Source organism: Odontesthes bonariensis, chromosome 20, assembly GCF_027942865.1.
Source record: "Odontesthes bonariensis isolate fOdoBon6 chromosome 20, fOdoBon6.hap1, whole genome shotgun sequence".
Lineage (NCBI taxonomy): Eukaryota > Metazoa > Chordata > Actinopteri > Atheriniformes > Atherinopsidae > Odontesthes > Odontesthes bonariensis.
This window is the reverse complement of record NC_134525.1, coordinates 29,873,066-29,899,747: the sequence shown is the minus strand read 5'-3', so window position 1 is coordinate 29,899,747 and position 26,682 is coordinate 29,873,066. Positions and strand designations below refer to the sequence as shown.

Below are 26,682 nucleotides of genomic sequence, written 5' to 3'. Positions count from 1 at the left end.
AGAGTGAAGTTAGGACACTTATACTGCAGTATCTGCACGTACTGGAGGAACTAGAGAGTTCATCGTGTTGTAGTAATAATAATGATAATAATGATGATAAACCAACGGCTCTCCTGAAAGGGGCTTTTTAGTGACCACCTGTCTATTTATTTAGTATGAATATCTGAGGATGTCAGGAGCCCGATGGATCAGAGCACCTTTAGAATGATGCCATATACCTGACCATGTACCAGTGTACATTTAAAGACAGTCACAGTACCACAGCTTATGATTTTATTTTACAGACTTAGACAGACATGTTTAATCCAAGTTTGGCCCATTTTCTTACCACTGTGTAGAATTCGTTTTGTCTAGCTTTGGTGTTCTTTGCGTCTGAGACGACACAAACTATCCTCTCCGTCACCACCTTATTTTTCTGGATATCTGCAGGTCTTAAAGGTCAGAATACATGTCCATCACATTAAAAGGGTCTCATTTACTTACACAGGTCTCTTACCAACTAAGTCATGTGACTTTTTACACGAGTTTGGGTTCATTTGATTTAATACACTATTTGATAGCTGCATCACATAAATACAATACAACAGTATTCAGCAGCAGTAGAGCATCTTCTTATGTAATTGAATTATTACATTATCATTATTACATTACACAATTACATAAATCTTATGAATTCATGTATTCATCTACACGAGTATGTCCATCAGTTTTCTCCTGCTTATCTGCGCTCAAATCATTCCAGTGGATTAATCACATTATCTGGAATTATTGTTTAACTATGAAGTAGTGACAAAACATACATAGAATGCTAATAAATGGTTGTACTTAAGAAACAAAGGTGGGACTAATAAGGCCTCATTTAGTTCTTTTGTGAATAAGAAATTCAACGTTTTCAGCCACACAGGAATGCTGTTTTCAGAAAACACTTCCTCAATTTCAAATGTGTTCAGCTGTCTTCAGTTTATGCAGGAAAACTGCTCCATTTCAAATAAAACCCAACATTCCTCTTTTTGTTGCGTGATGTCAGAGCTAATGGCATCACATGTTGCCAGTGATAACATCCACATGACAACAAAGTGTGTAATGACCACCAATGATGTCACAGAAAAAGAAAGCTTAAAAACATTGACGACTGATTTTGTCCGGACGTCATTTCCTGTCTTGGTGCTAAGGAAATCTCTTGAGTTGAGAATGATGAGTTTTGAATCATGGATGTCATTTCTGTGTGATGGATCTTGTTCTTGTGTTTACATCGTGCTGTCTGCTGCGTGTGGTGTGTTTCAGGAGCATCGGTGTTCTGGCCTACGTGATGCTGACGGGGTTCTCTCCGTTCCTGGGCGAGGACAAACAGGAGACGTTTCTCAACATTTCTCAGCTCAATGTGAGCTACAGTGTGGAGGAGCTGCAGCAGCTGGACCAGGCCGCGCTGTCCTTCATCCAGATGCTGCTCCGCAAGCACCCGCAGTCAGTCCATCCAAAAATATGACCATCCGTCTCCTCTCTGAGGATACTTAGGAACACATCTGTTTTTGCACTTGTTTAAATGTGTGTGTGTGTTTGCATTCAGGGAACGGGCCTCAGCAGAGCAGTCTCTCCAACACCCCTGGCTTCAGTCCTCAGAGCCTCAGGAACCCCTGATGCTGGACCAGATCCTCCCTGAACACAGCCAAGAGGTATCCAGTGCCACCAGTAGCTCCACCAGTAGCTCCACCAGTAGCCCTGAACCTCCCAGCTGCCAGAGCACAGGTGAGGAGGAGGAGGAGGAAGGCCCGCTGACTGAGGAGCTGATCGTCATGGCAGCCTACGCGCTGGGTCAGTGTCGCCAGTCCTCCACTTCCCCGTCTGAGAAGGAGGCCCTGACTGAAAGGCAGAAGGCCATCTCCAAACGCTTCAAATTTGAGGAGCCTTTCAGTGTCCTGCAGGAGGTGCCAGGAGAGTTCATCTACTGACTCCCAGCCACCAGCTGACGGAGGAGGACAAGTTAATGCTGTCACAGTAACAAATATAAGCCTTCTAATTATACAGATATATATTCTAAGTCTATAATCAGATGATGTTGCTCTTATAATTTAATTTGTTAGTTTCTTCCCATAATGCATAGAAGCTTGACCCACTGTCACACCCCACCTGATAAACTGACCAAACATAGACACACACACACACACACACACACACACACACACACTCATTTCCAAGAGCTTGTGTTCAGTCTGGACATAGAAAATAGATTAGCTGTCACTGCTTTTTCTCAGCAGAATTCACAAGTTGTGTACAATATCAAAACCCAACACACCAATCAGCTCTTACGCAGAGGGTCCAGCCTTCTGCCTGCCACAGAACCAGCCTTTTTCACCGGTTTGTCCAGGCACCTACAGTTTCTGTGAGGGTTGGCGATCAACTGAGAGATCATTTTTGACCACCAGCTCTAATTAGCAACTCCACAGGAGCCTCAGGAGTTTGGTAACAGCTGCTTGAACTGCTGCGGAAGCTTTATGAGCTGTATAAAACACTGGAAAGTGTCTTAATGTTGCCAACTCTGCCAGTTTAAAATTCAGTGCGGTTTTAATATTTCAATTCAAAACTAGAGGACTAGGAAATGGTTCTTTGAGAACCCTGAAACACGCCAGTCCTGCAGTGGTGTGTGCGCGCAGAATTTCAATTATTTTGTGTCTGTTGTAGTTGGAGCTGAAACGTTTTTTTAAAAATGTATTTTGAATTAAAAGGCAAAAAATGGCAAGGCCTGCCAGAATATTGCAACATCATCAAAGTACATGAAACTATAATGATGATATGTGCTGAGGAGAAGTATTGAGTGTTCATTCTGGCTACAAATGCAACATCAAACTGTCATCAAACTAAAAACTCGAGTACTGATTTACTTGTTTAACCCAGTTTTAATCACTTAGATTTAATATAACACACCTCTGAATTTCTGCTGCTTCAAGAGAATTCAGCTCACCAGACTGTGCTGAAAGTTCTGACCACTTCCATACTGACAGACGGAAAAACTCTGGCTGCTGGAAGTCTCACTGTTCCCAAAGTTCATAACCTCAGATCTGGATTTAAATCGTGAAAAGGCAACTCGAGCAGTACAACAAAAGATGTCTGCATAGAGTTCTCAGTCAGACAGCCACAGGTGTCTGCGCACACACATGAGATTGAATTAGGCAGTAGCTGCTGTAAGACCTCCGCACTCATCAGCTGCTTTCATGCCAAGGCTACAGACACAACCTCAGCAAGCACAGAAAACATGCAGACATCACAGAAGGACGTAGCAATGATCCACTTAAGGGGACTCCACTTCGTGTTCATGCCTTTATGTTTTAGTTGCCGTGTAGGCCTGCAGCTTTTACAGCAGGATATGAGTGCTACTGCATCAGGGTTTCTAACGTCTGAAGGGACTTGCATCGCACATCTGTATGTGTCTGCCTCTGATGTCACAGCCAATAAGAGGGAAGGATGTCTCATTTCTTGTCAGATAACTTATGTCATTATGGACTTTTGGCCCAATGATGCTTTTGATGTTTGCTGCACTTTTACATTTATTTTAAATTCTTAATACTCAACGATGAGGTTCAGGAAAGAACTTTCTTAGTCCGAGAAACTTAGTCATTTCAGCCCATCGGTTTGACCGGGACTGTTCGGTTCATTCAGATTTGATTGACAGCTGCCTGTCAACCAGCTGATGTGAGTCGAGATTTGTGGCTTGTTTTCTTTTCATCTGTTTTTCTCCCATTTGTCCCGTGAACTTAGACTGAGGGAACCTCATCTTTCTATGGATCAACTGGGCTCATACAGTGGTCAAACAGTCTTTTTGCTCAGGATGGTTCCAGACTGACTGAAGTGGAAATATCTTAGAGGCTGCTGGGATAAAAGCCCATCAAATGCTCTAAAAGTTAAGGACATGAGCTTCAGTGCTTCCTGTCTTGCCTCCTTTACTGTAGGAAACATTGGGCCATCCATAATGTCAGGGAGGATGATGTAATCTCATAGTTCCTCAGAGCAGCAATATATCCACATGTGTGCTGATGAATGGAGGGCTTGATTTGCAGTTGCTTTCTCTGGACAGACCCTCCTAACACAAACCCGTTTCTGTCTTTTTATTTTTGTATGTGGTGCCATGCTCAGAGTAAATATGTCATTCTTTTAGCCTTTTTTGTCATTCGGTAGTCATTCTTTTCATTTACAGTATCTTGTTGATATCTTTTTTTATTATTCTCTGTACTAAGATTTACATTTAACAGTACTGTTTGAAGAACAATGTCATGAAGTCCTCTTAGAAATACAGTCTGAGCATCAGTCCTGTCTGAGGCAGTCACTGATGGATCATTCTGAACTTGAGTCTGTCCTCTAAGTTTTTGTCCATGCAATGATAAGCTCTATTACTATGGGAACAGAAATGTACACGAATGTCCTATACTGTAAATAAACGTTTCAAAGCTCTTGAGGGTTGTGGTTGATTGTGAACAGCAGTAGCTACATTTAGTGCTCAGTTTTGAAACCCAACACCCAGTGGTGGGTTGTTTTCAGAGGGTGGGCAGGTATACTGTTCATTTCTGGCCTTTTTATGTAATAATAAAATATAGTGTGCACCTTTCCATATTTTGCTAACCCAAAAATGGGCGAGTATTATTTACATATTTTCACACAGCTTTACATCAAGGAATGAAGCGTCAAATCTGACGCATAAATCTAACTAAGGCAGCCATTTAGTCAGTCAGTCGTATTCCGTTTAATTCAATTCATTTTTATTTATATAGCGCCAAATACAACAAATGTCATCTCAAGGCACTTAGATAATAAAGTCCAATTCAAGCCAATTGGAATTTAATTAATTGTAATCATAATTATTTACAAAATAATCCAATTCATTCATATAGAGCCAATTCAAAAACAATTTCCTAGCTAAGGAAACCAACAGATTGCACCGAAACTTTGTCTTCAGTCCAATCTCCCGTCCTGAGCGTGCCTAAGGCGACTGTGGAGAGGAACGACTCCCTTTTAACAGGAAGAAACCTCTGGCAGAACCAGACTCAGGAAGGGTGGCCATCCGCCTCGACCAGCTGGGGTTTGAGAAGACAGAAAAGAGGGGACAACAAACACTGTAACACCATTCAAAAGATGTCTGTTGGAACAGGGAAACACGAGTTAATGACCACAATAATGTCACATATACATAAAGAGAGTAAAGTGAGGAAAGGTGTGACAGATGAGGCCCCCCAGCAGTCTAGGCCTATAGCAGCTTAACTATGGGATGTTTCAGGATCACCTGAGCCATCCCTAACTATAAGCTTTATAAAAAAGGAAAGTTTTAAGCCTGGTCTTAAAAGTGGAAAGGGTGTCTGCTTCCCGGACATTTACTGGCAGCTTATTCCACAATAGAGGGGCCTGATAACTGAAGGCTCTGCCTCCCATTCTACTTTTAGAAACTCTGGGAACCTCAAGTAAACCTGCAGTTTGAGAACGAAGTGCTCTGTTAGGAAAATATCTTATAATGAGATCTTTAAGATATGATGGAGCTCGGTCATTAAGAGCTTTATATGTAAGGAGAAGAATCTTAAATTCTATTCTGAATTTAACTAGGAGCCAATAAAGAGAAGCTAAAACTGGAGAAAGAACTCTGGCTGCAGCATTTTGGATCAACTGAAGGCTTTTCAGAGAATATATGGGACAGCCCATAAATAAAGAATTACAGTAGTCCAATCTTGAAGTAACAAATGCATGGAGCAGTTTTTCTGCATCACTCTGAGACAGGATGTTCCTGATTTTAACAATATTACGAAGATGAAAGAAAGCAGTCTTAGAAACCTGTTTTATATGCGAGTCAAATGATAAATTCTGATCAAAAATAACTCCAAGGTTCCTCAAATAAGAGCTTTAGAAGTGGGTGTACTCTGTATATCCATGTATACCTGCACTACACTGCTGCTAACACCACATGCACAATAAATGATGTCATTTAACCTTGTATCAGCATTTGGACTAGATGAGAATGGACAAAAGCACACTGAACTTTTGTCCCACAAGTTCAAAGATCACCCGACTCCGCCCCTCCCTGCTTAACTGGAGCAGCCCAACAAAAGCTTCAGGTAACGGCAGGAACGTAAAACAGACCCGGTTTCACATGAGACACTCCACAGTCGGCTCGGCCTGACAAATCTGACAAAGGAGAGGAATGCAAATACAAAGACCAATGGGTCAGATACCCCATAAAAACATGTTCAGAAGTCAGCTGTCCACCAGCCGACCACCAGATGTGTTATCCAGCTGAAATGATGCTGTTTGACTAAACTATCGTAGTATTTTTCTGTCTTACACTTTTATTTTTGTTGTTGTTCTTTTTCAATGAGTAGAACTGAAGCCACAGTCAGAACTCATATGACTCACTGTGTGGCTGATGAGTCATTGGAAGCACAAAAGGCCAGCATGAAACTTCAGAAAGACCAATAACCTGCAGAGAAAGTAGAGCTCATCTTTAGCTGAGAATCTCTTTACATGTAGTCTGACGGCAAAGTGAAACCTAAGAAATGAGAAAATAAGCGAGAGGAGGAAAACAATGACAAACGAATGGCAACTGTACGTTTGAAACATAAATCAGCAGCACAGTTTGTGGAAGCAGAGGCATTGAATGTACTTTAGTTAATGAGGTCAACAGCAACATTCATTTTAGTCCACCAAGAGAAAATTAGTTTTTGTGTATCCTGTTTATAGCATATTACAACTGCCTAATTTTCTGTCAGGAAAGTAAAGCCGTTGCACCTACATCTCAAAGCTACCAAGTTCATTTAAAACTTTAACCTTGCAGAACACAGAAGCTAGTCACTTTATCTAATTGTGTGACTTTAAAACACAAAAGTCAAGGCAGCTACAGACGACGATAATTACCTAACGTACAACCCACCTCAAAGAAACCACACTTTCCCTTTGATGAGTAATTTATACTGGAGTTCATTTCTGGAGTTCAGTGTAAGTAAGATTTTGCAGATTTGGGCTTAAGAATATCTAAGATTTATCCCCAAAATTAATCCAAATAGTTTGAAGAGGCCTGATTCCCTCTGATGTTATAGCAACTAACTAACATATTCGCTCCTGAACAAAGAGCAGGACTATGTACAAGATTCAATCAATTTGAATAGAATTTTCAGGTGCTGTATGGCTTTCATCAGCTGATGCTGGAAAATCTCCACTCCCAGCATCCACAAAGAAAAGGTCAGAGGTTGTGAACACGAGTCAGTGAACATTAAGAGAAAGATGGAGGACAACACCAGCCAAGAGAGCAACTGCTGAAGAAGCCCATGAGCTTCATCAACTTGTGCTGAAACATCAACAGTAGATTTATCAGCAATATTCCATATGTAGCTGTTATCAGTTTCTTCATTAAGATGAACTGGCTTTAACCTCTTTATGTTGATTCCATATTATTAATAAAGTAATTCTCCCATTAGGTGGATCTACTTTTACAACCCACGAGCAACAGAATTGCCTCCACTCACCACTAGATGGCAGCAGCAGCTCATATACTGCACACCATGTGGCACGTTTGAATCTATTTCATTTGAAAATGATGACTTCGGTATCTTTTGAATAAAGAAGTTAGTTTAGATTAATTTAAATTAGTTTAAATGTATTTAAATGATTAAATTAAGTTTTAAATTCAAATTAGTTTAAATTACCAATTTATAATTAGCTTAAATTAGCCTCTCACTGTGCTGCAGGACTGAGAGGTTCAGGAGGTTCTTTGTCCCCACAGTGACTGCTAACATCCATCCATCCATTTTCTATACCCGCTGAACCTGTTGGTCGGATCGCAGGGGGGCTGGAACCCATCCCAGCGGTCAATAGGCAGGGTACACCCTGGACAGGCTGCCAGTCCATCACAGGGCCACACAGAGACAAACAACTACACACTCACTCTTAAGGACAATTTTTAGAGACACCAATTAACCTAACATGCATGTTTTTGGATGGTGGGAGGAAGCCAGAGTATCTGGAGAGAACCCACGCATAGACGGGGAGAACATGCAAAGTCCACACAGAAAGGCCCCAGCCGGGAGTTGAACCTGGAACCCTCTTACTGTGAGGCGTCGGTGCTAACCACCACACCACTGTGCAACCCGGCTGCCATAATGCTCTATAAATGCAAATACTCAGCTGGATCAGGTGGATTACAGAATTAGCCCTCTTGTGAGTCTCTTCAGATGGTGTGCTTTAGCAGACTATTTGCAATCTAATCTAAAATCTCACATCGACGTCTCTCACAGGGATGTTATAAAAGTGCATTGTCAGAAAGCATTCTATGCTTGTGCTGACATTCTAAATAGTGTATATACAACAGAATTCAGATTAGGTATGGGCAGCGAGTCAGGAGAAGCAATTCTGTTCCCAAATACAGCTGTATCCAGATGTGGACTCATATGTTGTCAGGGTAAAGTTTGCCATGAGGATGTTGCATCTGAAACCTTAGAAAAGAATGACATCAAGTGATCTGCAAAGAGGACAACAGTGATGGAGATCACATGGTAATCATCAGCCAGTTGACTGGTTACTATCATCCAGCCTCATAGATGTGAGTACCATCTCTGTATGTGACACCAGTGTCGCTCCACTTGTGAAGTCAGCAGTGGAAGGCAAAACATCAGGAGATAAAGATTTATCTACTGGTTGCTCAGGGGCTGAAAATGTACCTGCCACAGATTTTACAATGATTCAATTCAATTCAATTCATTTTTATTTATATAGCGCCAAATACAACAAATGTCATCTCAAGGCACTTAGATAATAAAGTCCAATTCAAGCCAATTGGAATTCAATTAATTGTAATCATAATTATTCATAAAATAATCCAATTTCGTTCATATAGAACCAATTCAAAAACAATTTCCTAGCTAAGGAAACCAACAGATTGCACTGAAACTTTCTTTTCGGTCCAATCTCCCGTCCTGAGCGTGCCTGAGGCGACTGTGGAAAGGAACGACTCCCTTTTAACAGGAAGAAACCTCTGGCAGAACCAGACTCAGTAAGGGAGGCCATCCGCCTCGACCAGCTGGGGTTTGAGAAGACAGAAAGGGGGGGGGACACGAGTTAATGACCACAATAATGTCACATATACATAATATCATTTGAGAACTTAAACAGGGGAAAAAGAGAGTAAAGTGAGGAAAGGTGTGTCAGATGAGGCCCCCCAGCAGTCTAGGCCTATAGCAGCTTAACTATGGGATGTTTCAGGATCACCTGAGCCATCCCGAACTATAAGCTTTATCAAAAAGGAAAGTTTTAAGCCTGGTCTTAAAAGTGGAAAGGGTATCTGCTTCCCAGACATTTACTGGCAGCTTATTCCACAAGAGAGGGGCCTGATAACTGAAGGCTCTGCCTCCCATTCTACTTTTAGAAACTCTGGGAACCTCAAGTAAACCTGCAGTTTGGGAGCAAAGTGCTCTGTTAGGAAAATATCTTACAATGAGATCTTTAAGATATGATGGAGCTCGGTCATTAAGAGCTTTATATGTGAGGAGAAGAATCTTAAATTCTATTCTGAATTTAACAGGGAGCCAATGAAGAGAAGCTAAAACTAGAGAAATATGATCTCTCCTGCTAGTTCTCATCAGAACTCTGGCTGCAGCATTTTGGATCAACTGAAGGCTTTTCAGAGAATATGTGGGACAGCCCAATAATAAAGAATTACAGTAGTCCAATCTTGAAGTAACAAATGCATGAATTAGTTTTTCTGCATCACTCTGAGACAAGATGTTCCTGATTTTAACAATATTACGAAAATGAAAGAAGGCAGTCCTAGAAACCTGTTTTATATGCGAGTCAAATGATAAATTCTGGTCAAAAATAACTCCAAGGTTCCTCACTGTAGTACTAGAAGCCAAGGAAATACCATCTAGAGTAACTATATAACTAGACAATCTCTCCCTGAAGCGCTCAGGTCCAAAGATAACAACTTCAGTTTTGTCTGAATTTAGCAGCAGACAGTTCTGAGTCATCCAGGTCTTTATGTCTTTAAGACATGCTTGTAGTCTGACCAACCTATTGGGTTCACCTGGTTTTATAGATAAGTACAACTGGGTATCATCAGCATAGCAATGGAAATTTATGCCATGCTGTCTAATAATGTTACCTAATGGAAGCATGTATAAAGTGAAAAGAATCGGTCCAAGCACAGAACCCTGGGGAACTCCATGACTTACTCTGGTGTGTGAGGAAGATTCTTCATTTACAAGAACAAACTGAAATCTATCAGATAAATATGACTTAAACCAGCCTAATGCAGTTCCTTTAATCCCAATAACATGTTCAAGTCTCTGTAATAAGATACTGTGATCGACCGTATCAAATGCAGCACTGAGATCCAACAGGACAAGCACAGACACAAGTCCGCAATCAGAGGCTAAGAGGAGATCATTGGTAACTTTCAGCAGTGTTGTTTCTGTGCTATGATGCACTCTGAATCCTGACTGAAACTCTTCAAACAGATTAATTCTGTGTAAGTGATCACAAAGCTGAGCTGCAACTATTTTTTCAAGAACTTTAGACATAAAAGGGAGATTGGACATAGGTCTATAATGAGCCAACACCTCTGAATCAAGAGTAGGTTTTTTAAGTAAAGGTTTAATTACAGCAACCTTAAAAGGCTGAGGTACATATCCTGTCAACAAAGACAGATTGATCAAATCCAATATGGAAGTGTCAATTAATGGGAAAACCTCCTTGAACAGTCTGGTTGGGATTGGGTCTAAAACACAAGTTGATGGTTTAGAAGAGACTATTGCTGTTGTTAGTTCAGAGAGATCAACTGGACAGAAGCCGTCTAAATATAAATCAGGTTCTAAAGATACTTCTAAAGCTGCTGTACTTGATGATACATCACTGATAATAGTATGAAGGATTTCATTAATCTTCTCTCTAATAGAAACTATTTTATTGATAAAGAAGCTCATGAAATCATCACTGCTCAGAGTTAAAGGAATAACTGGCTCAGCAGAGCTTGGACTCTTAGTCAGACTGGCTACAGTGCTGAAAAGAAACCTGGGATTGTTCTTATTCTCTTCTATCAATGATGAATAATAAGCAGTTCTAGCTTTACGAAGGGCTTTCTTATACATTATTAAACTATCTTTCCAGACTAATTGAGACTTTTCTAAATTAGAGGAACGCCACTGTCTCTCCAGCTTTCCTGCAGTCTGCTTTAAAGCACGTAGCTGTGATGCCTCAGGTGGTGCTAATGTTTTGGCTGACACCTCTTTTCCAGATTATGCTCGGCTGCAGTAGATCTGAGTGCCCCTTTTACAGCTGACAGAGGAAAATAAACACTCAACAATCAACAAATCAAGATTTTTGTGCAGAATGTACAGAGTTCTGTGCATGTCGTGTAATGATTCAATGTGATCATTTAACAATCTATTTTTCGAAGGTAATCAGTTATAAGAGGTTGGCTCCTTGGTACAATTCATAGCTGCATGCTTTAAAGTTTAAAACATAGGCCTACTGCAAGAAAGCTTGAGACAATGTAGTTCTACTAATTTAGAAGAGTGTCAATTAGTCTGGAAAGCCCTTTGTAAGGCATCATTAATTGAAGAGAATCCCAGGTTTCTTTTCAGCACTGTAGCCAGACTGACAAAGAGTCCGAGCTCTGTTGAGCCAGGTATTCCTTTAACTCTCAGCAGTGATGATTTCTTGAGCTTCTTTACCAGTAATATTGTTCTATCAGAGAGAAGATTGATGGAGTCCTTCCTACTATTATCAGTGATGTATCATCAAGTACAGCAGCTTTAGAAGTATCTTTAGAACCTGATTTGTATTTATGTTTATGCTTTTGTCAGACGCTTTTATCCAAAGCAACACCCCCACCCCCCAAAAAAAAACCAACAATAATAATTAACATACAATTTCTTATTACAGGTGCAAAATCATTAATGGCAATAGGGGCAATATAAAAAGTAAACACTATAATAGGTATTTCAGAGAAACAAGAAGAGAGAGATATAGGAGAAGTGTAGATGGAGAAGAAGAAGCAAGAGGCTGATCAATCTTTTTTAAATTCCTTAAAAGTTATCAAGCTAAAATCAATGGCTGATTCTGATAAATAAAAGCTATAAACTTATATAACTATAAGCAAATATACTTCCAATGACGACACATTAAAACTTAACCTTATTTTTACCCTTGAAAGTTAAATGTCAACAAGGTGGGATGAGGCAAATGATTTTCGTCTAATTGTACACGAGTGGATGTTCTTGTCGCATGGCTTCCCTCAAGATACGACGAGGAGAAAGAAAGGGAAATCGTGGGGTGTAAGGTTTTCACAAGTAGACATTTTTCTTTTGCAGTTTCTCCGTCTTTCAGGTCACGGTTCTCCTCAGAGCTAAAAAAAAAAAGGGGCTCTGGACTTGTTTTTTGGTTCACTCGTTCAGTTCTAAACTAGTTGGTGGAGAGTATCAGTTTATAAATAACTGAAAAAAAACTGTAAGAAAAACAACAGGCAAAATGTTTCATGCGAAGACTTTTATTTGAGAAAACAGTCTGCAGTACTATATAATAACACATTTTCTGTTTCTGATCCTTCTTAAAGACCATACCAAATACAAATACTGTGCCTTCAAAAACATCTCCCTGATGTCAGTGATCCAAAAATACCTTGTTCTGTTTTACATCTTTTTTAAATAAAATATACATTGTATGAAATATAAGTTGTTAATTCAACAGGCTATATTGTACCAAATGTAATTATATGCAACCTTTTGGGAGTCGTAACATTACATGCACCAAAAAAACTGGAGCGTTAAAGGGGGGGAGGGGGGTTACAAAAAAGCTTTACGTACATCTGTATGAAAATAGAAAATATCAAAGATACACATCAATAGTTTGGATTATGTTGAAAAGAAACTGAAGTGCAAAAAGACCAGATTACACATTATCTGGAGCAGAGAACTATGGGTAATATGACTTCCTTGTTCTGGCTCAACTGATGAACTCAGCTTCGAGCTGCTTTGCATGCACCTACAGGCTCTTCACCATACAGTTCTGATAAGGTTAAACAAGCAAACTAAATGTTGCTGTTGATGCATTCAGTCTTGCTTTTTTATCCAGGGAAACTGACCTATAGGTGAACTGCCTGTAAGTCAATTTCCATTTCTACCCACAAATGGAGTGATGCCTGCGAGCTATTTCAGGCGGGCAACTGGAGCTGCTCTGCTGCCTCCCATGCCATCTGTCTCACACGCTATATACTTCTTATCAAATTCAGCCCTCCAATCTGGGCAGTGTATTTAAGCTGAAAAGTTTTCGGCCTAATGTTTGCCACCGCTGCTGCTCCTCAATCCTACACACTGCCTGCTTTTCAGTCCCTCCACCCCAGCATCCATCTGTGGCCCATCCAGGGCAAAAGAAAAAAGATGTAACTCAGCCACCAAAATCAAATTGAGAAAAGTATTCACAAGGAGTGATGAGACCGGAGCCTTGACGCCAAACTTAAATCAAACACGTTAATAAAAGTTTACAAGCATTTGAGTCGTCTAGCTGACTTACACAGTACTGTTTATTTAAAATGGTTCGACATGTTCAGATACTGTCATTAGTATTCCAACAGAAATATTCTATACAGCATCATTTCTAAACATCTTCATCTTAATGTTAATATTATTGCCAATACAACTTCATATGATTTTGTTTTCAGTAAAGTGACATAGCGTTGCTGATATCCAGGTTCATTTATGGATGGCAATCCAACTGAATCTGATGGGTTACACACAGATGTGGTTCTTCACTGACACAGTGTGTACAAGGCTTAGTGCAATCAGCATAGCTACATCTATTATTTCTTGCAAAAAAAAGCACTTTTGAAATCACTCAAACTAAAAAGTGATTGAAGGAAAACCTCCACAGTTAAATACAGACATCTGCTAATACCTTAAAATATACGTTGATTTTCTTTTGGCGCAGTATGACGATTACTGCAAGACATTTCTGTTACACAATAAGACTGCTGATGCTGAGACGAGCAGAGAGGATCACACGGAACGCAATCTCTGAATATGTGAAGAGTATCAGGTATTTGCTAAGAGTATACAGCCAATAATCTCACACGTGCAAATCTAACACACTAAAAGGTAAGAGCTTTAAAGCAGATGAGATTAGCTCCTCAAAATAGATGTGCTACTGATATCATGTTCTAAACACCCTGCTAATGACAACTATATTGCTGTTGAGTGTGACTATTCAAGGACCACAGTGTTTCTTCTTTACAGCCAGTACATTCTCTATCACACAAGTATAAGAAAACAGAAGGTTTGTCATTATTGGTTATACACCCAGAGATTACGCTTTAAAAAAATCGACTATTTTTCTACATATAAAAATATACATAAGAATTTAATGTTTAAGATTGTTGTTTTCTTTTCTTTTTCTTTTAATAAATCTTAGAAGTCTTTCTATTTTACATTTGGTTTGAGTTAATACCGACGGCAAATACTGCTGCTGCCTTGTTTATTATATTTCTTCTGTTTGTTAAGCAGAAGCACTTTTAACATTCACCTTTTAACACAAGAAGCACATTTTTTCAAACGCAGACGACAACTTAAAAAGGAAGACGTCTGCTTGATTGATTGGATGAGCTTATTTAGAGGTGGAGACAATGAAAGAATGACGATAACCAGCATCTTGGATAGCTTTTACTGGCTGTGAAAATACTCCTGCAGCACAGGGTCAGTCAATTCTGTGACAAGTAATGTGTTACAATACCGCGTGGAGTCACAGCTGACAAAGCCTTGTAGTTGTTGGACAAAAGCTAAACTTGAGAATGACAGATTTCCACAGTGGTGAAGGCAGTGATCAGAGGTTACACCTTCTCTACTCGACTTGGGTCATAAGAGTCTGATGAGAAAAGAGGGGAAACAATGAATGAGACAACATGATCCAAAATAAGTCAGAACAGCATTATTTGCTTTAATCAAAGCAAAATAGTCCACAGGAGAACAAAGGACTCCATAAAGTATGTTGCTTTTTGTCTTTCATGTTAGTGAGCATTGGCCAGACTCAATATTTGGTAGAAACAGTAGCTCACCTACAGTATGTGACTAACATGGTTACTGTGTCAGAGCCTATTTTGTGATATTATGTGCATAAAAAACAGAGTAAAACCTGTGCTTGTTAATTGGAAGTTTTGCTTTCCCAATATAAATTCTAGGGTCCCTAAATCTGGGCCTAGATCTGGGCCATAATGTCTGTTCATTTGAAAATAATATTTCAAATATTTCAAAAACGGAAAATTACATTTTGAACTTGAACTTAGGAAAACAAAAATGTGTATTCAAATGATAAAGTACAGCAATTTTTTTTAATTCAAATGGAATTTTTGTTTCAAATGTTTGCTCTGATATCATTTTTCACAAAAGATTTTTTTCACCTTCAGATCCTTGTTTTTACTCCTTTCGATTCCCTTTTTTCGGGTTCAAACTATTGGCACTGATCTGCTGTAAGGGGCGGGGCTTCAGAAAACGGGTGTGGAATCATGAGTGTCATAACAGTGGAGGCTGACTCCCTCCTTCAGGAAACATGGGAGCATGGGAACTGCAACAACTTATTTGACAGCTCTGATACACAGCATGATTTCTAGTGAACATAACGTGCCATGGACAAAGTTTGGTTATCTAAGCTGTTTGGGTCCATACTCGACACAAAACGCAGTGCAAGAGTGATAAATTATGCCATATTGATCAATGATCTCAGTCAAACTCCAGAAGTGGACATTTCCCACTCACAAAGTATCGCACACAGCAGTTTACTTCAACATAGCATCTTCCCAGATCATGCTGCCAGTATGGGTTCTTATCAGTATACTTGTGAAATGGCTTCATTTACAGCCATATGACTGTTACAGTACACTCCAAATGCTCTGTAGAAACCCGCTCTGCCCATGTGGAGGATGCAAACCTTACTGACTGTGACAACTGCTGATCGATCAGCACAAATCTACCCTGCTGACCACAGCTGATCTTGGCAAGTGCTTCTATAATTTGCTGCTGCCTGTTATGCAGTGGGTTATGTATTTTGGTACACGTGGCTGGTGATTATAAGTCACAGAACATACATTTTAGATCACAGATCTTTTTGGAAACATAGTTTGTTCCAAACTAATCTACAGAGAGCAGAGTTAAATGACTAGCTGCCTGTATACATCTTTTTTAAGGTTTTTCTGGGCACTAGTGGTCTTTTTTTTAACGTAAGTAGACAGGAAAAGGGGGCAGACAGAGTGGGGGAAGACATGCAGCAAAGGGCCCCGGGGCCATTTGCATCGAGGAACTGCAGCCTCTGTACACGGGGTGCCAGTTTAACCGGTTGAGCTATATGGCACCCCAACATCATTTCTTTGTATTCATTAAACTTATTGAAACTGTTAACTTTTTTGCATTTATTTTTCCTCATTTGACTAATGCTGACATGACAGACAGAAGGTTACCGTTCCTTTCACTGCTCAGTGGCTTGTTTAAAACCTTACCGGAGTCTTGAACCACAGCTTTCTTGTTTTGTAGACATGAAACAGTATCAGTGACATGTGTGTACCTGGTAATAAAAATAATAGATCGATAATATAAAGTTAATTTGCCATAGATAATGTTAATGAATAAATGGTTTAACAAGTGAGAAGGGATTTACTTGAATTTTTCCCTTCAAACATAGCTTCCATGGCATTTGAAGATCTTCATCAGGAGGCTGAAACAGCTTAAGAGGAGCAGCTCCCTCAATGCGTGCATGCAGTCTGACAGAAAAGAAAACAGCATGAGAGAAACTGCATTTCATTGTTGCTGTAAAGAGCTCTTTCTGCGTTCTGTCTGCAGACAGATGTCAACTGAAGTGGAGATAAATTCTCTCTTTCACAACGTGTCCTTTTTCAATTACAACATCAGTAAAAGCTTGAGATGCTACAAACCAAACCATGTACAAAACAAAGTTGACCTGCCAGTACCAAAAGGCGCAGGTGGCCAAAAAATTTAGATGGTTGGATAAAGCTCTAAAGATACAGAGATTACTCATTTAAGTCTCTTTCAAGTGTTACAGATATTTAGATTATGATCTCTGAAGTGCGGTGAGATAATCATCCTGATGAAGAGATCATAGTCAGACAGTCAGGTTGTTGCAGTTCCCACATTGTTAGCATCCCCTGTAATGCTGCCACTCATGATTCCACACCCCTGTCATCTGATGCCCTGCATCTCACACCAGATCAGGACGGAAAAGGTCAAACTGGAAAAAAAGCATCTGAAGATGGAAAAATTACTGAAAGTGGAAAAAAAAAAGTTTATAAATGATATCTGAATCTGAAAATATCACATTTGAAACTGAAAAAAATCCTAAATGAGAAAAATGAAATACAAGTGAAAATGTATTTAAATTAAAAAATAATTACATTTGAATTCAAACTGAAATAAACTTTTACTGCACCTCTTTTATTTTGAATACCAAGTTAAAAACCTATTTTTTCCATTGTAAATATATTTTTTAAATGAACAGATATTATGACTCCTATTTGGCTCCATATATGAACACTATGAAGTCAAAATTTAAAACAAGCAGGTGTGTCCAATGCTCTGAGCTGTAAATCTGCATCTGAATGCCCATTAAAGTCTATCAGGACATGACCTTTTCCTTTTATTTTGTTGTTCATACCATATTAACTCCTGAGTTTGTGGTGTTATTAGTTTGATGTTCAGTTTTTGACAAATGGTTCCTTTTAGTGTTGTGAAAAAAAGAAAACAAAAGAAAAGGTGTACGTAAAAATGACAAAGTATGGATTCATACACAACTGACAAAAGTCCTGACCGCAGTCTTGATACTAAGCTTAACTAAAATGAACAAACAGACATGAAACTAATACAATTTAGATCTTCTTGTCTGACTTTCAAAAAGAAAGCAAATTAAATGACTATGTTTCGAAATGTTCAAGTGTCCAATTAACAAAAACAACAGCATATCTTATTTTAAATGGGTAATACTTGTACTTCAATAAAGATGTTTAATTCTGAAGAGGACATAAGCAAAAGACATGGTTAATCCTCTAATTATATTGTACCCACCGGAGACAGAGAGCATTTCCTCATCCTCCATACTTGGGGAGCCACAGGTACCAGTGCTGAAGCTTAGTGGCAATGCTATTTCTCTCCTGGAAACACTACAAGGTTTAGGGAGCAGAGGTGGTCTCTGGAGCCTGGTGCGCTGCTTTGGTTTGGCCAACATCTCCCCCTCTGCGTGTTGAGTAGCCTCAGCTCTGTTGACCACTGCTGTATTATCTTTCACCATCTCCAAAGGGTGTTCTTTGGCTTCTTCCACAATTTTAAACTCCATTTTTCCCTCCTCCATTTTTAATTCGACATGCAGTTCTTTACTCCGCTCGATGTCTGTTTTAAGCTCAATTTCAACAGTCATCTCTTCTATATCATCTTCACGCCTTTGATCCTCCTTGCGCACCCTGTCATTGTCTTCTTTTGGTTGGTCAAGATGTCCCACCTTGATTTGTTCATTCTCATTTTCCTGCCCTTTACCTTTTTCCTCCACTTTCTTTTTCTCTTCCTGTGGGTCTTGCAGGACAACTTTCTCTTTCGACTCTTCCTGAACTTCACATTGCTTTGTGGCATCATCTCTTTCTTTAGAAACAGCTTCCCCTAGACGCTCTGGACTTTTGAGGAGGATGTGTCTTATTTGAGACACAGAGTCCAGTTCTTTCAGACTGGCCATTCTGTCTGTGCTTGACCTGGTCAGAGTTGGAGCAGATAAAGTTGCAGAACAGTTCAGTTTATCTTGGAGGGATTTGGTTGGTTTGCTATCTCCAGCTTTCCCTTTCTTGACCTCACTGCGCACGCTCAGTGCAAGCTTCTCATTACTTGGTGGGAACTCAGGAAGTTCTTGCACTGACTGAGTCTCTGTATCCCGGTTGTTTCCACTATCACTGTGTTTCTGTCTGGGATTTTTATGGTCTTCTTGATTTGTAACTGATCCTGTCTCTCTGAACCCTTCTGTATCTGCTCCCTGGACTGTCAGGGACTCCTCCATGACTTGCTCACATGCTCCTATCACCTGCTCTGCATTTGGACTTAGTGGTTTCACAGCTGAAATGATGCCCACATCACCCTGGTTGTCACTTGACGGTTTGTCAGCCACAGCTAAGGCCTCCACTGGAACAGCTATACCCAGTATCCTTGCTGCCCTCTCCTCTATTGACTCGTTTTTGGAGACTCCTTTTCCATATCTGACCTCATACAGGTTGCCGAGCCCCTCTGCGGGTGAAGTGCTAGCTTTTTCTTGAATCAAAAAGCTCTCCAAGTTTTTATCGGCTACTGTTGAGTCATTCTTACAGGTCATAGGCTCAGACAGTGTATATCTTTTATCATCCTCTATTACAAAAGAAACCTCCCTTGTCTTCCTTGTGATATGTCGCAAACTTTCTTTTTGAGGTGGACTGCAACCTTCATTCCTAGTCTTACAGATGCTTACAATCACCTCACCCCTGAATGGTGGAACAATGTCTGATTTAGCTTTTCGTTCACTATTCACCCTACATTCAAGCTCTTCATTTGAATTGTGCTCAGAGCTACCACCATTTTCAACTAATACTCTCCTGGTCTTCCAGGAGAGCTGTACTGAGTGACTAAGATCCTTATGATCGAGTGGAGATGGGACTGAGAGTGACCGCTGCATTGGCTCTCCAGGACCACCAGGAGTTTCTGTGTAGACAGTTAGCCCCACATCCCTCAGTAAAGACTCTTGAGGGACTGGGATGTCCTGTCTGTAGAGCCGGTTTAATTCACTGTGTGGGAGAACAGAAGAAAAGAAACAACTGGGGCGTGGGTCAGAGAGTATGGAAAGCTCATTTTTTGGGGGGGTGCTGTCAGCATGTGGCCTGGGGAAACCACCCGTCATGTCAATGGATTCTATATTAACAGTGGAGGCAAAGGACTTTGATCTCTTTTTTATATTGTTGGCCATTCCCATGTGCAGTGGTGGCAGACTTATTGCTTCCCGGCCTGGTTGTGGACCAACAACAAAGTGTGCTCTTGATTTAAACCAAGCTTGTCTCTTTTTTACCCCATCAAGATCATCTCTAAACTGACCCGCATTAGGTCTCTTCCTGATTGTGTCTTCCATATCCTTATTGATAGTCTCCAATTCACCAATGGCATCACAGGGTCGTCGGTGCACTGGCTTTAAGAGAAACTGACCAAACACCACTTGTTCTGGACTCTCTTGGGAAATTCTCTTCCTAGGAGAGGATAGATGCTGGTCTCCCTGATTCCTCGCCTTGGAATGAGAGGACGGGTCCTGTTGTGAGTCCTGCAGTGGTGGTGTTTGAGTTGGGCTAAGGCTGAGACGGGAGAAAGCGCTGTTCCTGGAGGGATGGAGGTTTTTCTGGCCTGCCATGGGGTAACCATAAGAGGATCTACTGTCAACCGCAACACCGCTATCAGTGTTTGTATTTGAGGCAGATTGAACAGGCTCCTGCATTGCAGCAAGACTCTGGGGTTCTGGACTGTTTACCACTGTCAAAAGTGAGCAAGTCTGTGTTTCCTGATTACGGTACTGGTTTCCAGGCCAGGACCCAGTATAGCCTAACTCTTTGTCTTCATTTGCTTGGTGTGCCCAGGCATCTATGATCTCCTTTCTTAAAGGAGCTCTCTTGTAATTGCTCAATGAGGATGTATTGCTGGTGGGAAAGTGTGACTTATGGGATTTGATAGGCATCTCATTTACAGACTTGCTACGAATGTTTGCGCTTTCTTTGAGGCCTACAGCAAAAGTGCCAGTGTTGGCAATGGTCAGATTTGCTGCCTCATTGTTCTGGTTAGCTGATAAGTCGTTGCTAAAGTTAGTCGGCATGCGAATAGGAACGGACACAAGGCAGAAGATTGTCTCACTCACTCTTCTCTTGGTGTTCCTGTTAGTCTTTGCTCTTGAATCTGGTACAATTTTTTTCACTTGGGTGATGGTTTCTGCAAAGACCTGGTCTGAGCGGGACCCCTGTTGAGAAGAGGCTCTTGACACTGGTGCCTGAAAGGCTGAATAGGGTGATGGAGGAATACGGTGGGTTTTAAGATGTCTGTTGTTGCAGTTTTGGTCAGTTGCTGGCAAGTTATCAACAGTCTCCTTGTGCAAATTACTTTGCCATCTCTTATTACAGCTAGAAGATGTCAGATTAGCTTCATCTGCCAATTTGGCAGCAATGAAAGGCCCCAGTTGCGGGGCTAAAAAGGCACTGTTGTCTCGGGAAAGCTCAGACGCTGTGACGCTGGGACGCTCGTTACGGATGTGGCGAATCTTATCAGCGTCTGTCAAGGAATTGCCACCAAGGGCTGAGGAAATATGATGGATACGGGGATCATCAAAAGGGACACACTGTACTCCTCCTCCTGGGTGCTCTTTGCTAGAATACACAGGGTAACACTGCTTCTGGCTGGACACACTTCTCTCTGTATGGGGATCAGGCCAAGAACCAGTTGGATATCTGATGAACCAGTGAGATTCATCGGGGGCCACTTGCATCTGTTTATACATGTCCTCTCTGCACCTATGAGTCAAAACAAAAAGGTAACACATAGACAACACTGACATCAACATGACAGTGGGGCTGGAATAGTGAATAAAGTGATTTTAGCCCAATGACTTGGTTCTACTCCAGTGCCTGTGTAGTAGGGGTGAGGGGACAAAAATATTCTTAGATCCATCCAGATGGAGACCTGAAAGATCCTGAATACATTTGCAAATGTCAGAAGTCAATTTTCAAAGTCGATGGAACGCAAAAAGTGGAGTTTGTAAAAAAGGAAGCCCAGACAGACTAAAGCCTGCTCACAACAAAGACACGAGATGACTGAGCAAGAAATGTTAGAATTATTGCCAAGCATCCACATTTAGTGTCAGCACTATGTTGCACTTTGGAGCTGAGATACAAAACCCCACATCAAAGAAATTTCGAGTGATAGTGTTCCCCACATCTAAAACCAAAAAAGCAGGTTGGCTAGCTACAACATGATACATGCAACATTGTCACAAAATGTTTATAACAGATGGTTGGCATTTTGTGTCTCATATGCTCCAAACAATTTACTACAAGTATGCTGCTGCAGACATACTTTCTTCTCTTGTTGGTTTTACTTCAACCCCACACAGTGGGGGTTGGAAAATTTTACTGGTGACTGTGTGCTGGCAAATGTAAACTTCCAGTTAACTTTCCAAATCTCTTCTAATAAAAAATTCATCCATTCGTCCATTTTCTATACCCAGTTAATCCTATTCAGGGGGAGGCGGCACCAGTCCATCACAGAGCATTAATGAAAAAAGATATTGTATGTAAATTAATTATAGACTGTTGCATATACTTTTCTTTGGAAGTACTAAGTAGTCACACAGCGAGAAAAAGAAATTCTGTTTGGAAAACAACATGCATCTAAATGGATTGATAATCGTTTATAAGCGCATTGTTGCCCTCTGAATCCTAATCTAATCGAATTGAGGTTCCAAGAGATTCTCACCCCTACTATTTAGCCTGATGAGAAAAGAATGAACATGATAAATTTATTCATGAAAACAAACAACTTCATAAAAAGGCAAGGAGTCGATGGTATTGAAAGGACAAGAACCTCCTCCTTATTGCTGCATTCCATTAAACCTATTCAAAGAGATCTACCACAGTCTGGCTTGGGCTTCACAAAATAGCCTAGAAGATACTGAATATTTCTGAAGGTTCACAAACTTCGATTAAAATCATTTATGACAATGCAAAGAGAGTATTTTATATCTTGTATATAAGCAGTATATTTGGAACGTATCATTCGTAATGTAAAACCAACAGATGCCTCTCACAAACTCAACCTTCAATTTTAAAGTTCATCTTAAGAATGTAAATATAAAAAAATATAAAATAAAAAACCTTGGATTAATTATTTTAAGAAAAAAGACTAATATACCTGTAATCAATAGCTATTTGTCCGTAACCCTGGAGACCCCCTCCCATTATTGGAGCTCTTTTATAAGACGGGGGAGGGATGTATACTGGGGGTCCAGAGTCCTGTGCAAAATAGTCCAACTGCGGGTCAGTTGTTCTTGATAATGGAAGTGGCGTTCTGTCCCTGGTCTGGGGAGTGGGACATTCTCTGCCAGACAACACCTCACAGCTTCCCCTGATCTGCTGGTGCATTTCATAAGATGGAGGTCTGGGGGGTCGGGTGAAGCGGGGCTTTGGTGTCATTGAGAGTTGGCTGGCACTAGCCGGCCTACCATTCTCTGGCCAGCGCGGTGCCCTGTAAAGGTGGTGGTGTGACAGTGGGTGGCCATTAATTCGCCTGTACAGTTCCTGACCGGACAAAGCTATGTCAACATAATGAAGGTTATCAGGTCGCAGCATCCTGGGAAGGGACTGGGATTTGTCTTTGGTCCTGGGGTGGACAACCATGCCCTCTGGTGTTCTTGCATAAAGCCGCTGCTGCTCTTGTGCCCAATGCTCACCCTTGCTCTTTGACAGCTGGCGCCCAAAGCCTATAGCTGAATGCCACTCATCTGTTTCCAGGCTCTGGCACTTTCTGTCAGTCACCATTCTCCACTGATGGAGAGCTGCCTCCCTATCTCTGCAGAGAGCCTGAGCCTGAGCCTGAGCCTGAGCCTGAGCCTGAGCCTGAGCCTGAGCCTGAGCCTGAGCCTCAAGCTGGGCTGCCCAACACTGCCTCTCCTGAGCTGCCCTCTCACAATCCTCTCGAGGTAGCTCTTGACCTCTTGCTTTTTGCAACCCTTTAAAGTCTGCATAGTCCAGCAGCACAGTGAAGTCCTGTCCTCTCCTCCTCCAGTAGGAAACATCCTTCGACTGTAACTGAGGGCCTTTGGCACCATCACAAAACCTGTGATGAGACATAGATACAAGTGTCAGTATGCTTCCACTGAACTGCATGTTAGGTGGTCAGCTCGTCTGAAAATCTGTCTTCATACACTTATTGAAACTGACATTTGTCCCTCTAATGTCAAAGACATCTGACAAACAATAAGGTCAGCAAGATTAGCAATTTATGACATTTATCCTTTTGGATTTATTCCAAAAATACTGAATTCTTTTTTAAAAAGACTGCCTTAAAGTGTCTCCACATATCTCAATATTGAATCAATGATTGTTAATTTTGTTAACACAACACCCCAATCTCTGATCCCTTGAGTGACAGTTAATTTAGAGCAAATTGCAGAATGGTAAAATACACTCTCTGGAATAATCTGAATACCTCATAATCAGATAAATTAATAATATTCTATTTTTACATCCATTAAAAGGCAACAAAAAGGTAGTATCAAAAGGGAAAAAAAGGTCAAACTGAAGCAAACTGTAGACAATGTGAATAGATTGAGTAAAAATGAAATAGTGTCACACTAGCTTGAGACAAATTGCACTAAGTGACAGTATGATGTTAGGGAATTGTGATTTTATATGGTGGGTTTCATGAACACTGTTAGTCCTCCAATGACCTTGAAAACAGACAGGCCTAAAGTGTCAGTTTCACTGACAGTCTTTCTATTACTCTAGGTTTAGTTTCTAACCTAAATGGATGTGGACACAAGGGTATAAGAGTGAGGTGAAGAACACACATGTCAGAGTCTGGAGCTCCTGGTTGGTCTGGTTGCATTTTTCCTGTTCCAGTAGGTGGCATCTGCTCTCCAGGTGGCACCGCTGACAGGCGTTCCCAATCTACACTCATCAGGGGAGGCTTAAAGGGAGTCGGCTGCCAGCACTTCATCGTCAGAGTGTTAACCCGTATGGTACGTGTGTTACCGCCCTGGCTCAAGCTCTTGCATTTTTGGACCTTTTTCATGTCTTCTTGCCTTGTTTCAGGTATATCTAAGAAACTCCTTGCTACCAGAGATCAAGCCACAGAATCTGTCAAGATCTATCTAGAGCTGCCTCGCTTCCAGAGGCCCCCACGTTGGTACCAACCCAGACAGCTTCCCTTGACCGAACCCTGCTCACCCTCCCAGCCACCAGGATTCCCTCCGGACCTTGCTCACCTCTCCCTGGCGGATCATTTCCCATTCACCCGTAAGCTACTTCATGCTTCACTATTTTGCCATCAAGTCTACAACTCTTCAGTAATGCCTTACACCAAGAGCGACCTACGCTAACTGAGCGCCGGAAATCATTATTTCTCTATGGAGGGTGAGCGAACTGGGCGACCAGAGCGAATTCGCCAGGGGCGAAGCGAACTGAGCGACCCGAGCGGATTCCAGCGATTAAACTCAAGCTAATATTATGGTAATGAGCTATGACGCGGTTTGGTGAAAACCAATGACAATCCACAGATTGTAGGGGTCCGACAATCCGCGGGGTTCGCGGAAACAGACGTGTAAACTTTGGTTCCTAGCTCCTACGTATTTATTTAATTAATTTTAATGTAGAACATGCACGTGTATGTTGTTTAATGTTACTGATGTGAATTTGCTATAGATCTCAAAAATCCAAGTACAACCTGGCATGCTTGCTGAAAATTATATAGTATGTGTATGTACGATGAGTAAAGAACAGCGTTTGGTTAATACTGATGGTGTTTTTTACATGTTAAGTGCCTCCACCAGGTGGTAGTAATACTTCATAGTAGACTCTTGCTTTTCCGAGACAAACTATCCGGTCTTGACACTATGCTCATCTTCCGAAGTGAAGAGCCAGTTGTTAAAGTCTTTTGTTTGAAGCAAGATCGTGTTCCTCTCAAAAGAGCGGGGGTGCTGCACAGCCGCGGGGCCTTTAAAAATTGAACATTCTAAATGTGACGTCACAAGCGAACAAAGCTACCAAAGCTAATTCTCAAGCGAAGCTTCTCCAGCGACCTCCGCTACCAGGCAGCATAGGTCGCCCTTGGTGTACACGCAGCATTATACTCTTCTCCTAACACAGTGACCATCCTGTTCCCGAGCCGCCGTTTCCTGACTTCCTGCCAGTTTGATTTAATAAACATAATTCCTCATTTATATTTGTCTCCTGGGTGTGTTCTGCATGTGGGCTAAACCTATAGCCAAAACCATGACAAAACAGGGTGAAATCGCATGACATATGTCTTAGCAAGTCCCACATTTTCCATAGCAGCTGCAGACCAGTGGTAAAATCGCTGATTATTCGATTGAAAGAACAACTCAGAAATGAAAAGTAGAGAAAAAAAGAAGAAAAGAACTTTCCCTTCCGCTGAAATTATTGAAGGTTATTTTCAGATGCACGGTGACCGGCTGGTGACTACAATGATTTAGAGCAAAAAATTAATAAATCAAGTAAAAAAGAAATTCAAAAAAAAAAAGTTGTTTGAGGAAAAAAAACCTGCTTTATTGTCTGATGGTAAAGCTGTAATGACTTTGTCTAAGTTACAGCACAGAAACCCCGAGAGCTGGTTTAAATAACAAAAAAAAAAAAGACTGTATGAAGCTGGACAATTGGATATTGTTCCAAAAGGGTTTCAATTGCATACGTCCAGACTGAGCTTAATATAGCTTTCCCTTCATATGCATATTCAAATATTCTCTGTGTGACTCCCGCTTTATACATAGTTTGCTTTATGTCTGACCAACCTATTGGGTTGGGACCGAGTCTTTTCACTTAATACATGCTTCCATCAGGTAACATTATTAGACAGGATGGCATCAATTTCCATTGCTATGCTGATGGTACTCAGCTGTACTTAT

General features: G+C 40.9%; 2 protein-coding genes across 5 annotated transcripts in view; one reads left to right on the top strand and one right to left on the bottom strand.

Moving 5' to 3' along the window:
* The window catches only part of stk17a (serine/threonine kinase 17a), a 43,982-nt gene extending 39,547 nt beyond the window's left edge, over window positions 1-4,435 (top strand). The window contains exons 6-7 of the mRNA XM_075452072.1: window positions 1,285-1,464; window positions 1,568-4,435. Coding sequence (XP_075308187.1) covers window positions 1,285-1,464; window positions 1,568-1,949 — 562 coding nt within the window. The 3' untranslated portion in view covers window positions 1,950-4,435. The remainder of the gene's footprint in view (window positions 1-1,284; window positions 1,465-1,567) is intronic.
* An 8,066-nt stretch (window positions 4,436-12,501) lies between these two features.
* jcada (junctional cadherin 5 associated a) overlaps window positions 12,502-26,682 on the bottom strand; it is a 46,013-nt gene continuing 31,832 nt past the window's right edge. For 3 of the 4 annotated variants that reach the window (XR_012767671.1, XR_012767673.1, XR_012767672.1), the window contains exons 3-7: window positions 22,953-23,876; window positions 18,075-21,556; window positions 16,657-16,759; window positions 16,499-16,563; window positions 12,502-14,874 (exon numbers count right to left, since the gene is read on the bottom strand). Coding sequence is in view for 1 of the 4 variants with exons in the window: in XM_075451980.1 (XP_075308095.1) it covers window positions 14,840-14,874; window positions 18,075-21,556; window positions 22,953-23,876 (4,441 nt within the window). In the remaining 3 variants the exon portion in view is untranslated. The remainder of the gene's footprint in view (window positions 14,875-16,498; window positions 16,564-16,656; window positions 16,760-18,074; window positions 21,557-22,952; window positions 23,877-26,682) is intronic. The other variant, XM_075451980.1, reaches the window with a different exon arrangement.